The sequence below is a fragment of the Scyliorhinus torazame genome, chromosome 5 (genome assembly GCF_047496885.1).
Source record: "Scyliorhinus torazame isolate Kashiwa2021f chromosome 5, sScyTor2.1, whole genome shotgun sequence".
In the NCBI taxonomy this organism is placed as follows: domain Eukaryota; kingdom Metazoa; phylum Chordata; class Chondrichthyes; order Carcharhiniformes; family Scyliorhinidae; genus Scyliorhinus; species Scyliorhinus torazame.
The window spans coordinates 8,189,453-8,205,447 of record NC_092711.1 but is presented as its reverse complement, the minus strand read 5'-3'; the positions used below and the strand labels follow the sequence as shown (position 1 = coordinate 8,205,447).

The 15,995-nt window shown below is 59.8% G+C and overlaps 1 protein-coding gene across 1 annotated transcript in view; it reads left to right on the top strand.

The window, feature by feature from the left end:
• Nucleotides 1–15,995, top strand: part of pnkp (polynucleotide kinase 3'-phosphatase) — a 120,905-nt gene that overhangs the window by 73,736 nt on the left and 31,174 nt on the right. The window contains exon 6 of the mRNA XM_072501574.1: nt 1,310–1,358. Coding sequence (XP_072357675.1) covers nt 1,310–1,358 — 49 coding nt within the window. The remainder of the gene's footprint in view (nt 1–1,309; nt 1,359–15,995) is intronic.

Sequence of the window (15,995 nt, the reverse complement as noted above, 5' to 3'; positions counted from 1 at the left end):
TAGTGCTCCCAGTGTGGTCTAACCGAGGGATACAGAGACGGGAACTGTGCACAGTGCTCCCAGTGTGGTCTAACCGAGGGATACGGAGACCGGAACTGTGCACAGTGCTCCCAGTGTGGTCTAACCGAGGGATATGGAGACCGGAACTGTGCACAGTGCTCCCAGTGTGGTCTAACCGAGGGATACAGAGAGCTGAACTGTGCACGGTGCTCCCAGTGTGGTCTAACCGAGGGATACGGAGACCGGAACTGTGCACGGTGCTCCCAGTGTGGGTCTAACCGAGGGATATGGAGACCGGAACTGTGCACGGTGCTCCCAGTGTGGTCTAACCGAGGGATATGGAGACCGGAACTGTGCACGGTGCTCCCAGTGTGGTCTAACCGAGGGATACGGAGACCGGAACTGTGCACGGTGCTCCCAGTGTGGTCTAACCGAGGGATATGGAGACCGGAACTGTGCACAGTGCGCCCAGTGTGGTCTAACCGAGGGATACGGAGACGGGAACTGTGCATAGTGCTCCCAGTGTGGTCTAACCGAGGGATACAGAGACCGGAACTGTGCACGGTGCTCCCAGTGTGGTCTAACCGAGGGATACGGAGACCGGGACTGTGCACAGTGCTCCCAGTGTGGGTCTAACCGAGGGATACGGAGACCGGAACTGTGCACGGTGCTCCCAGTGTGGTCTAACCGAGGGATAGGGAGACCGGAACTGTGCACAGTGCTCCCAGTGTGGTCTAACCGAGGGATACGGAGACCGGAACTGTGCACGGTGCTCCCAGTGTGGTCTAACCGAGGGATACGGAGACCGGAACTGTGCATAGTGCTCCCAGTGTGGTCTAACCGAGGGATACGGAGACCGGAACTGTGCACAGTGCTCCCAGTGTGGTCTAACCGAGGGATATGGAGACCGGAACTGTGCACAGTGCTCCCAGTGTGGGTCTAACCGAGGGATAGGGAGACCGGAACTGTGCACAGTGCTCCCAGTGTGGTCTAACCGAGGGATACGGAGACCGGAACTGTGCACAGTGTTCCCAGTGTGGGTCTAACCGAGGGTTACGGAGACCGAGACTGTGCACGGTGCTCCCAGTGTGGTCTAACCGAGGGATACAGAGACCGGAACTGTGCACAGGGCCCCAGTGTGGGTCTAACCGAGGGATATGGAGACAGGAACTGTCCACAGTGCTCCCAATAATGACCAGAGTGGACCATAATAGGAGCCTATTAGACACTCCAGAAATTGAACAGTGATGGACGGCAGGCTGCCCGAGGCTGATGGTGCCTAATCTTGTGGGCCTTGTCTTTTTCACAGGGAAACGCTGGCGTGAAGATCGATTTGGAATCCTGCGTCTATGTTGGAGGTAAGGGTATGAACTCATCGTCAATAATATGGGTCACGGGCAGGCAGTACTGACCCTCTGACAGTGCGGCACTCCCTCAGTACTGACCCTCTGACAGTGCGGCACTCCCTCAGTACTGACCCTCTGACAGTGCGGCACTCCCTCAGTACTGACCCTCTGACAGTGCGGCACTCCCTCACTACTGACCCTCTGACAGTGCGGCACTCCCTCAGTACTGACCCTCTGACAGTGCAGCGCTTCCTCAGTACTGCCCCTCTGACAGTGCGGCACTCCCTCAGTACTGACCCTCTGACAGTGCGGCACTCCATCAGTACTGACCCTCTGACAGTGCGGCACTCCCTCAGTACTGACCCTCTGACAGTGCGGCACTCCCTCAGTACTGCCCCTCTGACAGTGCGGCACTCCCTCAGTACTGACCCTCTGACAGTGCAGCACTCCCTCAGGACTGACCCTCTGACAGTGCGGCACTCCCTCAGTACTGACCCTCTGACAGTGCGGCACTCCCTCAGTACTGACGCTCTGACAGTGCGGCACTCCCTCAGTACTGACCCTCTGACAGTGCGGCACTCCCTCAGTACTGACCCTCTGACAGTGCGGCACTCCCTCAGTACTGACCCTCTGACAGTGCGCCGCTCCCTCAGTACTGACCCTCTGACAGTGCGGCACTCCCTCAGTACTGACCCTCTGACAGTGCGGCACTCCCTCAGTACTGACCCACTGACAGGGCAGCACTCCCTCAGGACTGACCCTCTGACAGTGCGGCACTCCCTCAGTACTGACCCTCTGACAGTGCGGCACTCCCTCAGTACTGACCCTCTGACAGTGCCGCACTCCCTCAGTACTGACTCTCTGACAGTGCGGCGCTCCCTCAGTACTGACCCTCTGACAGTTCAGCACTCCCTCTGTACTGACCCTCTGACAGTGCGGCACTCCCTCAGTACTGACCCTCTGACAGTGCGGCGCTCCCTCAGTACTGACCCTCTGACAGTGCGACGCTCCCTCAGTACTGACCCTCTGACAGTGCGGCGCTCCCACAGTACTGACCCTCTGACACTCCGGCGCTCCCTCAGTACTGACCCTCTGACAGTGCAGCATTCCCTCAGTACTGACCCTCTGACAGTGCGGCACTCCCTCAGTACTGACCCTCTGACAGTGCGGCACTCCCTCAGTACTGACCCTCTGACAGTGCAGCACTCCCTCAGTACTGACCCTCAAAGTGCAGCACTCCCTCAGTACTGACCCTCTGACAGTGCAGCACTCCCTCAGTACTGACCCTCTTACAGTGCGGTACTCCCTCAGTACTGACCCTCTGACAGTGCGGCACTCCCTCAGTACTGACCCTCTGACAGTGCAGCACTCCCTCAGTACTGACCCTCTGACAGTCCGGCACTCCCTCAGTACTGACCCTCTGACAGTGCGGCACTCCCTCAGTACTGACCCTCTGACAGTGCAGCACTCCCTCAGTACTGACCCTCAAAGTGCAGCACTCCCTCAGTACTGACCCTCTGACAGTGCGGCACTCCCTCAGTACTGACCCTCTTACAGTGTGGTACTCCCTCAGTACTGACCCTCTGACAGTGCGGCACTCCCTCAGTACTGACCCTCTGACAGTGCAGCACTCCCTCAGTACTGACCCACTGACAGTGCGGCACTCCCTCAGTACTGCCCCTCTGACACTGCAGCACTCTCTCAGTACTGACCCTCTGACAGTGCGGCACTCCCTCAGTACTGACGCTTTGACAGTGCAGCACTCCCTCAGCACTGACCCTCTGACAGTGTGGCACTCCCTCAGTACTGACACTCTTACAGTGCGGTACTCCCTCAGTACTGACCCTCTGACAGTGCGGCACTCCCTCAGTACTGACCCTCTGACAGTGCAGCACTCCCTCAGTACTGACCCTCAAAGTGCAGCACTCCCTCAGTACTGACCCTCTGACAGTGCGGCACTCCCTCAGTACTGACCCTCTTACAGTGCGGTACTCCCTCAGTACTGACCCTCTGACAGTGCGGCACTCCCTCAGTACTGACCCTCTGACAGTGCGGCACTCCCTCAGTACTGACCCTCTGACAGTGCGGCACTCCCTCAGTACTGACCCTCTGACAGTGCGGCACTCCCTCAGTACTGACCCTCTGACAGTGCGGCACTCCCTCAGTACTGACCCTCCGACAGTGCGGCACTCCCTCAGTACTGACCCTCTGACAGTGCGGCACTCCCTCAGTACTGACCCTCTGACAGTGCGGCACTCCCTCAGTACTGACCCTTTCACAGTGCGGCACACCCTCAGTACTGACCCTCTGACAGTGCGGCACTCCCTCAGTACTGACCCTCTGACAGTGCAGCGCTCCCTCAGTACTGACCCTCTGACAGTGCAGCGCTCCCTCAGTACTGACCCTCTGACAGTGCGGCACTCCCTCAGTACTGACCCTCTCACAGTGCGGCACTCCCTCAGTACTGACCCTCTGACAGTGCGGCACTCCCTCAGTACTCACCCACTGACAGTGCGGCTCTCCCTCAGTACTGACCCTCTGACAGTGCGGCACTCCCTCAGTACTGACCCTCTGACAGTGCGGCACTCCCTCAGTACTGACCCTCTGACAGTGCAGCGCTCCCTCTGTACTGACCCTCTGACAGTGCGGCACTCCCTCAGTACTGACCCTTTGACAGTGTGACACCCTCAGAACTGACCCTCTGACAGTGCGGCACTCCCTCAGTACTGACCCTCTGACAGTGCGGCACTTCCTCAGTACTGACCCTCTGACAGTGCGGCACTCCCTCAGTACTGACCCTCTGACAGTGCGGCACTCCCTCAGTACTGACCCCCTGACAGTGCGGCACTCCCTCAGTACTGACCCTCTGACAGTGCGGCACTTCCTCAGTACTGACCCTCTGACAGTGCGGCACTCCCTCAGTACTGACCCTCTGACAGTGCGGCACTCCCTCAGTACTGACCCCCTGACAGTGCGGCACTCCCTCAGTACTGACCCCCTGACAGTGCGGCACTCCCTCAGTACTGACCCTCTGACAGTGCGGCACTCCCTCAGTACTGACCCCCTGACAGTGCGGCACTCCCTCAGGACTGACTCTCTGACAGTGCGGCACTCCCTCAGTACTGACCCTCTGACAGTGCGGCACTCCCTCAGTACTGACCCTCTGACAGTGCGGCAGTCCCTCAGTACTGACCCTCTGACAGTGCGGCGCTCCCTCAGTACTGACCCTCTGACAGTGCTGCACTCCCTCAGTACTGACACTCTGAGAGTGCGGCGCTCCCTCAGTACTGACCCTCTGACAGTGCGGCACTCCCTCAGTACTGACCCTCTGACAGTGCGGCACTCCCTCAGTACTGACCTCCTGACAGTCCGGCACTCGCTCAGTACTGACACTCTGACAGTGCGGCGCTCCCTCAGTACTGACCCTCTGACAGTCCGGCACTCCCTCAGTACTGACCCTCTGACAGTGCGGCACTCCCTCAGTACTGACCATCTGACAGTGCGGCACTCCCTCAGTACTGACCCTCTGACAGTCCGGCACTCCCTCAGTACTGACCCTCTGACAGTGCGGCACTCCCTCAGTACTGACCCTCTGACAGTGCGGCGCTCCCTCAGTACTGACCCTCTGACAGTGCAGCACTCCCTCAGTACTGACTCTCTGACAGTGCGGCATTCCCTCAGTACTGACCCTCTCACAGTGCGGCACTCCCTCAGTACTGACCCTCTGACAGTGCGGCACTCCCTCAGTACTCACCCTCTGACAGTGCGGCGCTCCCTCAGTACTGACCCTCTGACAGTGCGGCACTCCCTCAGTACTGACCCTCTGACAGTGCGGCACTCCCTCAGTACTGACCCGCTGACAGTGCGGCACTCCCTCAGTACTGACCCTCTGATAGTGCGGCACTCCCTCAGTACTGACCCTCTGACAGTGCGGCACTCCCTCAGTACTGACCCTCTGATAGTGCTGCACTCCCTCAGTACTGACCCTCTGACAGTACGTCACTCCCTCAGTCCTGACCCTCTGACAGTGCAGCACTCCCTCAGTACTGACCCGCTGACAGTGCGGCACTCCCTCAGTACTGGCCCTCTAACCGTGCGGCACTCCCTCAGAACTGACCCTCTGACAGTGCGGCACTCCCTCAGTACTGACCCTCTGACAGTGCGGCACTCCCTCAGTACTGACCCTCTGACAGTGCAGCACTCCCTCAGTACTGTCCCTCTGACAGTGCGGCACTCCCTCAGTACTGCCCCTCTGACAGTGCGGCACTCCCTCAGTACTGACCCTCTGACAGTGCAGCACTCCCTCAGTACTGACTCTCTGACAGTGCGGCACTCCCTCAGTACTGACCCTCTGACAGTGCAGCACTCCCTCAGTACTGACCCTGTGACAGTGCGGCACTCCCTCAGTACTGACCCTCTGACAGTGCGGCACTCCCTCAGTACTGACCCTCTGACAGTGCGGCACTCCCTCAGTACTGACCCTCTGACAGTGCCGCACTCCCTCAGTACTGACTCTCTGAAAGTGCGGCGCTCCCTCAGTACTGACCCTCTGACAGTTCAGCACTCCCTCTGTACTGACCCTCTGACAGTGCGGCGCTCCCTCAGTACTGACCCTCTGACAGTGCGGCGCTCCCTCAGTACTGACCCTCTGACAGTGCGGCACTCCCTCGGTACTGACCCTCTGACTGTGCGCCACTCCCCCAGTACTGACCCTCTGACAGTGCGGCACTCCCTCAGTACTGACCCTCTGACAGTGCGGCACTCCCTCAGTACTGACCCTCTGACAGTGCGGCACTCCCTCAGTACTGACCCTCTGACAGTGCGGCACTCCCTCAGTACTGACCCTCTGACAGTGCGGTGCTCCCTCAGTACTGACCCTCTGACAGTGCGGCACTCCCTCAGTACTGACCCTCTGACAGTGCGGCACTCCCTCAGTACTGACCCTCCCACAGTGCTGCGCTCCCTCAGTACTGACCCTCTGACAGTGCGGCACTCCCTCAGTACTGACCCTCTGACAGTGCGGCACTCCCTCAGTACTGACCCTCTGACAGTGCGGCACTCCCTCAGTACTGACTCACTGACAGTGCGGCACTCCCTCAGTACTGACACCCTGACAGTGCAGCACTCCCTCAGTACTGACCCCCTGACAGCGCGGCACTCCCTCAGTACTGACACTCTGACAGTGCAGCACTCCCTCAGTACTGACCCTCTGACAGTGCGGCACTCCCTCAGTACTGACCCTCTGACAGTGCGGCACTCCCTCAGTACTGACCCTCTGACAGCGCGGCACTCCCTCAGTACTGACCCTCTGACAGCGCGGCACTCCCTCAGTACTGACACTCTGACAGTGCAGCACTCCCTCAGTACTGACCCTCTGACAGTGCGGCACTCCCTCAGTACTGACCCTCTGACAGTGCGGCGCTCCCTCAGTACTGACCCTCTGACAGTGCGGCACTCCCTCAGTACTGACCCTCTGACAGTGCAGCACTCCCTCAGTACTGACCCTCTGACAGTGCGGCACTCCCTCAGTACTGACCCTCTGACAGTGCAGCACACCCTCAGTACTGACCCTCTGACAGTGCGGCACTCCCTCAGTACTGACCCTCTGACAGTGCGGCACTCCCTCAGTACTGACCCTCTGACAGTGCGGCACTCCCTCAGTACTGACCCTCTGACAGTGCGGCACTCCCTCAGTACTGACCCTCTGACAGTGCGGCACTCCCTCAGTACTGACCCTCTGACAGTGCGGCACTCCCTCAGTACTGACCCTCTGACAGTGCAGCACTCCCTCAGTACTGACCCTCTGACAGTGCGGCACTCCCTCAGTACTGACCCTCTGACAGTGCGGCACTCCCTCAGTACTGACCCTCTGACAGTGCAGCACACCCTCAGTACTGACCCTCTGACAGTGCGGCACTCCCTCAGTACTGACCCTCTGACAGTGCAGCACTCCCTCAGTACTGACCCTCTGACAGTGCAGCACTCCCTCAGTACTGACCCTCTGACAGTGCGGCGCTCCCTCAGCACTGGCCCTCTGACAGTGCGGCACTCCCTCAGTACTGACCCTCTGACAGTGCAGCGCTCCCTCAGTACTGACCCTCTGACAGTGCGGCACTCCCTCAGTACTGACCCTCTGACAGTGCGGCGCTCCCTCAGTACTGACCCTCTGACAGTGCGGCACTCCCTCAGTACTGACCCTCTGACAGTGCGGGACTACCTCAGTACTGACCATCTGACAGTGTGGCACTCCCTCAGTACTGACCCTCTAACAGTGCAGCACTCCCTCAGCACTGACCCTCTGACAGTGCGGCACTCCCTCAGTACTGACCCTCTGACAGTGCGGCACTCCCTCAGTACTGACCCTCGGACAGTGCAGCACTCCCTCAGTACTGACCCTCTGACAGTGCGGCACTCCCTCAGTACTGACCCTCTGACAGCGCGGCACTCCCTCAGCACTGACCCTCGGACAGTGCAGCACTCCCTCAGTACTGACCCTCTGACAGTGCGGCACTCCCTCAGTACTGACCCTCTGACAGCGCGGCACTCCCTCAGTACTGACCCTCTGACAGTGCGGCACTCCCTCAGTACTGACCCTCTGACAGTGCGGCACTCCCTCAGTGCTGACTCTCTGACAGTGCGGCGCTCCCTCAGTACTGACCCTCTGACAGTTCAGCACTCCCTCTGTACTGACCCTCTGACAGTGCGGCGCTCCCTCAGTACTGACCCTCTGACAGTGCGGCGCTCCCTCAGTACTGACCCTCTGACAGTGCGACGCTCCCTCAGTACTGACCCTCTGACAGTGCGGCGCTCCCACAGTACTGACCCTCTGACAGTGCGGCACTCCCTCAGTACTGACTCTCTGACAGTGCGGCACTCCCTCAGTACTGACCCTCTGACAGTGCGGCGCTCCCTCAGTACTGACCCTCTGACAGTGCAGCACTCCCTCAGTACTGACCCTCTGACAGTGCGGCACTCCCTCAGTACTGACCCTCTGACACTCCGGCGCTCCCTCAGTACTGACCCTCTGACAGTGCAGCACTCCCTCAGTACTGACCATCTGACAGTGCGGCACTCCCTCAGTACTGACCCTCTGACAGTGCGGCACTCCCTCAGTACTGACCCTCTGACAGTGCGGCGCTCCCTCAGTACTGACCCTCTGACAGTGCAGCACTCCCTCAGTACTGACCCTCTGACAGTGCGGCACTCCCTCAGTACTGACCCTCTTACAGTGCGGTACTCCCTCAGTACTGACCCTCTGACAGTGCGGCACTCCCTCAGTACTGACCCTCTGACAGTGCAGCACTCCCTCAGTACTGACCCACTGACAGTGCGGCACTCCCTCAGTACTGCCCCTCTGACACTGCAGCACTCTCTCAGTACTGACCCTCTGACAGTGCGGCACTCCCTCAGTACTGACGCTCTGACAGTGCAGCACTCCCTCAGCACTGACCCTCTGATAGTGTGGCACTCCCTCAGTACTGACCCTCTGACAGTGCGGTACTCCCTCAGTACTGACCCTCTGACAGTGCGGCACTCCCTCAGTACTGACCCTCTGACAGTGCAGCACTCCCTCAGTACTGACCCTCAAAGTGCAGCACTCCCTCAGTACTGACCCTCTGACAGTGCGGCACTCCCTCAGTACTGACCCTCTTACAGTGCAGTACTCCCTCAGTACTGACCCTCTGACAGTGCGGCACTCCCTCAGTACTGACCCTCTGACAGTGCGGCACTCCCTCAGTACTGACCCTCTGACAGTGCGGCACTCCCTCAGTACTGACCCTCTGACAGTGCGGCACTCCCTCAGTACTGACCCTCTCACAGTGCGGCACTCCCTCAGTACTGACCCTCTCACAGTGCGGCACTCCCTCAGTACTGACCCTCTGACAGTGCGGCACTCCCTCAGTACTGACCCTCTGACAGTGCAGCGCTCCCTCAGTACTGACCCTCTGACAGTGCAGCGCTCCCTCAGTACTGACCCTCTGACAGTGCGGCACTCCGTCAGTACTGACCCTCTCACAGTGCGGCACTCCCTCAGTACTGACCCTCTGACAGTGCGGCACTCCCTCAGTACTCACCCACTGACAGTGCGGCTCTCCCTCAGTACTGACCCTCTGACAGTGCGGCACTCCCTCAGTACTGACCCTCTGACAGTGCAGCGCTCCCTCTGTACTGACCCTCTGACAGTGCAGCGCTCCCTCAGTACTGACCCTCTGACAGTGCGGCGCTCCCTCAATACTGACCCTCTGACAGTGCGGCGCTCCCTCAGTACTGACCCTCTCACAGTGCGGCACTCCCTCAGTACTGACCCTCTGACAGTGCGGCACTCCCTCAGTACTCACCCACTGACAGTGCGGCTCTCCCTCAGTACTGACCTTCTGACAGTGCGGCACTCCCACAGTACTGACCCTCTGACAGTGCGGCACTCCCTCGGTACTGACCCTCTTACAGTGCGGCACTCCCACAGTACTGACCCTCTGACAGTGCGGCACTCCCTCAGTACTAACCCTCTGACAGTGCGGCACTCCCTCAGTACTGACCCTCTGACAGTGCGGCACTCCCTCAGTACTGACCCTCTGACAGTGCGGCACTCCCTCAGTACTGACCTTCTGACAGTGCAGCACTCCCTCGGTACTGACCCGCTGACAGTGCGGCACTCCCTCAGTACTGATCCTCTGACAGTGTGGCGCTCCCTCAGTACTGACCCTCTGACAGTGCCGCACTCCCTCAGTACTGACCCTCTGACAGTGCGGTACTCCCTCAGTACTGACTCTCTGACAGTGCGGCACTCCCTCAGTACTGACCCTCTGACAGTGCGGCACTCCCTCAGTACTGACCCTCTGACAGTGCAGCACTCCCTCAGTACTGACCCTCTGACAGTGCGGTACTCCCTCAGTACTGACTCTCTGACAGTGCGGCACTCCCTCAGTACTGACCCTCTGACAGTGCGGCACTCCCTCAGTACTGACCCTCTGACAGTGCGGCACTCCCTCAGTACTGACTCTCTGACAGTGCGGCGCTCCCTCAGTACTGACCCTCTGACAGTGCGGCGCTCCCTCAGTACTGGCCCTCTGACAGTGCGGCACTCCCTCAGTACTGACCCTGTGACAGTGCGGCACTCCCTCAGTACTGACCCTCTGACAGTGCAGCACTCCCTCAGTACTGACTCTCTGACAGTGCGGCGCTCCCTCAGTACTGACCCTCTGACAGTGCGGCGCTCCCTCAGTACTGGCCCTCTGACAGTGCGGCACTCCCTCAGTACTGACCCTGTGACAGTGCGGCACTCCCTCAGTACTGACCCTCTGACAGTGCGGCACTCCCTCAGTACTGGCCCTCTGACAGTGCGGCACTCCCTCAGTACTGACCCTGTGACAGTGCGGCACTCCCTCAGTACTGACCCTCTGACAGTGCGGCACTCCCTCAGTACTGACCCTCTGACAGTGCGGCACTCCCTCAGTACTGACCCTCTGACAGGGCAGCACTCCCTCAGTACTGACCCTCTGACAGTGCGGCACTCCCTCAGTACTGACCCTCTGACAGTGCGGCACTCCCTCAGTACTGACCCTCTGACAGTGCGGCACTCCCTCAGTACTGACCCTCTGACAGTGCGGCACTCCCTCAGTACTGACCCTCTGACAGTGCAGCACTCCCTCGGTACTGACCCTCTGACTGTGCGTCACTCCCCCAGTACTGACCCTCTGACAGTGCGGCACTCCCTCAGTACTGACCCTCTGACAGTGCGGCACTCCCTCAGTACTGACCCTCTGACAGTGCGGCACTCCCTCAGTACTGACCCTCTGACAGTGCGGCACTCCCTCAGTACTGACCCTCTGACAGTGCGGTGCTCCCTCAGTACTGACCCTCTGACAGTGCGGCACTCCCTCAGTACTGACCCTCTGACAGTGCGGCACTCCCTCAGTACTGACCCTCCCACAGTGCGGCGCTCCCTCAGTACTGACCCTCTGACAGTGCGGCACTCCCTCAGTACTGACCCTCTGACAGTGCGGCACTCCCTCAGTACTGACCCTCTGACAGTGCGGCACTCCCTCAGTACTGACTCACTGACAGTGCGGCACTCCCTCAGTACTGACACCCTGACAGTGCAGCACTCCCTCAGTACTGACCCCCTGACAGCGCGGCACTCCCTCAGTACTGACACTCTGACAGTGCAGCACTCCCTCAGTACTGACCCTCTGACAGTGCGGCACTCCCTCAGTACTGACCCTCTGACAGTGCGGCACACCCTCAGTACTGACCCTCTGACAGTGCGGCGCTCCCTCAGTACTGACCCTCTGACAGTGCAGCACTCCCTCAGTACTGACCCTCTGACAGTGCGGCGCTCCCTCAGTACTGACCCTCTGACAGTGCAGCACTCCCTCAGTACTGACCCTCTGACAGCGCGGCACTCCCTCAGTACTGACCCTCTGACAGCGCGGCACTCCCTCAGTACTGATACTCTGACAGTGCAGCACTCCCTCAGTACTGACCCTCTGACAGTGCGGCACTCCCTCAGTACTGACCCTCTGACAGTGCGGCGCTCCCTCAGTACTGACCCTCTGACAGTGCGGCACTCCCTCAGTACTGACCCTCTGACAGTGCAGCACTCCCTCAGTACTGACCCTCTGACAGTGCGGCACTCCCTCAGTACTGACCCTCTGACAGTGCAGCACACCCTCAGTACTGACCCTCTGACAGTGCGGCACTCCCTCAGTACTGACCCTCTGACAGTGCGGCACTCCCTCAGTACTGACCCTCTGACAGTGCGGCACTCCCTCAGTACTGACCCTCTGACAGTGCGGCACTCCCTCAGTACTGACCCTCTGACAGTGCGGCACTCCCTCAGTACTGACCCTCTGACAGTGCGGCACTCCCTCAGTACTGACCCTCTGACAGTGCAGCACTCCCTCAGTACTGACCCTCTGACAGTGCGGCACTCCCTCAGTACTGACCCTCTGACAGTGCGGCACTCCCTCAGTACTGACCCTCTGACAGTGCAGCACTCCCTCAGTACTGACCCTCTGACAGTGCGGCACTCCCTCAGTACTGACCCTCTGACAGTGCGGCACTCCCTCAGTACTGACCCTCTGACAGTGCGGCACTCCCTCAGTACTGACCCTCTGACAGTGCAGCACTCCCTCAGTACTGACCCTCTGACAGTGCAGCACTCCCTCAGTACTGACCCTCTGACAGTGCGGCGCTCCCTCAGCACTGGCCCTCTGACAGTGCAGCGCTCCCTCAGTACTGACCCTCTGACAGTGCGGCACTCCCTCAGTACTGACCCTCTGACAGTGCGGCGCTCCCTCAGTACTGACCCTCTGACAGTGCGGCACTCCCTCAGTACTGACCCTCTGACAGTGCGGGACTACCTCAGTACTGACCATCTGACAGTGTGGCACTCCCTCAGTACTGACCCTCTAACAGTGCAGCACTCCCTCAGCACTGACCCTCTGACAGTGCAGCACTCCCTCAGTACTGACCCTCTGACAGTGCGGCACTCCCTCAGTACTGACCCTCTGACAGCGCGGCACTCCCTCAGTACTGACCCTCTGACAGTGCGGCACTCCCTCAGTACTGACCCTCTGACAGTGCGGCACTCCCTCAGTGCTGACTCTCTGACAGTGCGGCGCTCCCTCAGTACTGACCCTCTGACAGTTCAGCACTCCCTCTGTACTGACCCTCTGACAGTGCGGCGCTCCCTCAGTACTGACCCTCTGACAGTGCGGCGCTCCCTCAGTACTGACCCTCTGACAGTGCGACGCTCCCTCAGTACTGACCCTCTGACAGTGCGGCGCTCCCACAGTACTGACCCTCTGACAGTGCGGCACTCCCTCAGTACTGACTCTCTGACAGTGCGGCACTCCCTCAGTACTGACCCTCTGACAGTGCGGCGCTCCCTCAGTACTGACCCTCTGACAGTGCAGCACTCCCTCAGTACTGACCCTCTGACAGTGCGGCACTCCCTCAGTACTGACCCTCTGACGCTCCGGCGCTCCCTCAGTACTGACCCTCTGACAGTGCAGCACTCCCTCAGTACTGACCATCTGACAGTGCGGCACTCCCTCAGTACTGACCCTCTGACAGTGCGGCACTCCCTCAGTACTGACCCTCTGACAGTGCGACGCTCCCTCAGTACTGACCCTCTGACAGTGCAGCACTCCCTCAGTACTGACCCTCTGACAGTGCGGCACCCCCTCAGTACTGACCCTCTGACAGTGCAGCACTCCCTCAGTACTGACCCTCAAAGTGCAGCACTCCCTCAGTACTGACCGTCTGACAGTGCGGCACTCCCTCAGTACTGACCCTCTGACAGTGCAGCACTCCCTCAGTACTGACCCACTGACAGTGCGGCACTCCCTCAGTACTGACCCTCTGACAGTGCGGCACTCCCTCAGTACTGACCCTCTGACACTGCAGCACTCTCTCAGTACTGACCCTCTGACAGTGCGGCACTCCCTCAGTACTGACGCTCTGACAGTGCAGCACTCCCTCAGCACTGACCCTCTGATAGTGTGGCACTCCCTCAGTACTGACCCTCTGACAGTGCGACACTCCCTCAGTACTGACCCTCTGACAGTGCGGCACTCCCTCACTACTGACCCTCTGACAGTGCAGCACTCCCTCAGTACTGACCCTCAAAGTGCAGCACTCCCTCAGTACTGACCCTCTGACAGTGCGGCACTCCCTCAGTACTGACCCTCTTACAGTGCAGTACTCCCTCAGTACTGACCCTCTGACAGTGCGGCACTCCCTCAGTACTGACCCTCTGACAGTGCGGCACTCCCTCAGTACTGACCCTCTGACAGTGCGGCACTCCCTCAGTACTGACCCTCTCACAGTGCGGCACTCCCTCAGTACTGACCCTCTCACAGTGCGGCACTCCCTCAGTACTGACCCTCTCACAGTGCGGCACTCCCTCAGAACTGACCCTCTGACAGTGCGGCACTCCCTCAGTACTGACCCTCTGACAGTGCAGCGCTCCCTCAGTACTGACCCTCTGACAGTGCAGCGCTCCCTCAGTACTGACCCTCTGACAGTGCGGCACTCCCTCAGTACTGACCCTCTCACAGTGCGGCACTCCCTCAGTACTGACCCTCTGACAGTGCGGCACTCCCTCAGTACTCACCCACTGACAGTGCGGCTCTCCCTCAGTACTGACCCTCTGACAGTGCGGCGCTCCCTCAGTACTGACCCTCTGACAGTGCGGCACTCCCTCAGTACTGACCCTCTGACAGTGCAGCACTCCCTCAGTACTGACCCTCTGACAGTGCGGCACTCCCTCAGTACTGACCCTCTGACAGTGCAGCACACCCTCAGTACTGACCCTCTGACAGTGCGGCACTCCCTCAGTACTGACCCTCTGACAGTGCGGCACTCCCTCAGTACTGACCCTCTGACAGTGCGGCACTCCCTCAGTACTGACCCTCTGACAGTGCGGCACTCCCTCAGTACTGACCCTCTGACAGTGCGGCACTCCCTCAGTACTGACCCTCTGACAGTGCGGCACTCCCTCAGTACTGACCCTCTGACAGTGCTGCACTCCCTCAGTACTGACCCTCTGACAGTGCGGCACTCCCTCAGTACTGACCCTCTGACAGTGCGGCACTCCCTCAGTACTGACCCTCTGACAGTGCAGCACACCCTCAGTACTGACCCTCTGACAGTGCGGCACTCCCTCAGTACTGACCCTCTGACAGTGCAGCACTCCCTCAGTACTGACCCTCTGACAGTGCAGCACTCCCTCAGTACTGACCCTCTGACAGTGCGGCGCTCCCTCAGCACTGGCCCTCTGACAGTGCGGCACTCCCTCAGTACTGACCCTCTGACAGTGCAGCGCTCCCTCAGTACTGACCCTCTGACAGTGCGGCACTCCCTCAGTACTGACCCTCTGACAGTGCGGCGCTCCCTCAGTACTGACCCTCTGACAGTGCGGCACTCCCTCAGTACTGACCCTCTGACAGTGCGGGACTACCTCAGTACTGACCATCTGACAGTGTGGCACTCCCTCAGTACTGACCCTCTAACAGTGCAGCACTCCCTCAGCACTGACCCTCTGACAGTGCAGCACTCCCTCAGTACTGACCCTCTGACAGTGCGGCACTCCCTCAGTACTGACCCTCTGACAGCGCGGCACTCCCTCAGTACTGACCCTCTGACAGTGCGGCACTCCCTCAGTACTGACCCTCTGACAGTGCGGCACTCCCTCAGTGCTGACTCTCTGACAGTGCGGCGCTCCCTCAGTACTGACCCTCTGACAGTTCAGCACTCCCTCTGTACTGACCCTCTGACAGTGCGGCGCTCCCTCAGTACTGACCCTCTGACAGTGCGGCGCTCCCTCAGTACTGACCCTCTGACAGTGCGACGCTCCCTCAGTACTGACCCTCTGACAGTGCGGCGCTCCCACAGTACTGACCCTCTGACAGTGCGGCACTCCCTCAGTACTGACTCTCTGACAGTGCGGCACTCCCTCAGTACTGACCCTCTGACAGTGCGGCGCTCCCTCAGTACTGACCCTCTGACAGTGCAGCACTCCCTCAGTACTGACCCTCTGACAGTGCGGCACTCCCTCAGTACTGACCCTCTGACACTCCGGCGCTCCCTCAGTACTGACCCTCTGACAGTGCAGCACTCCCTCAGTACTGACCATCTGACAGT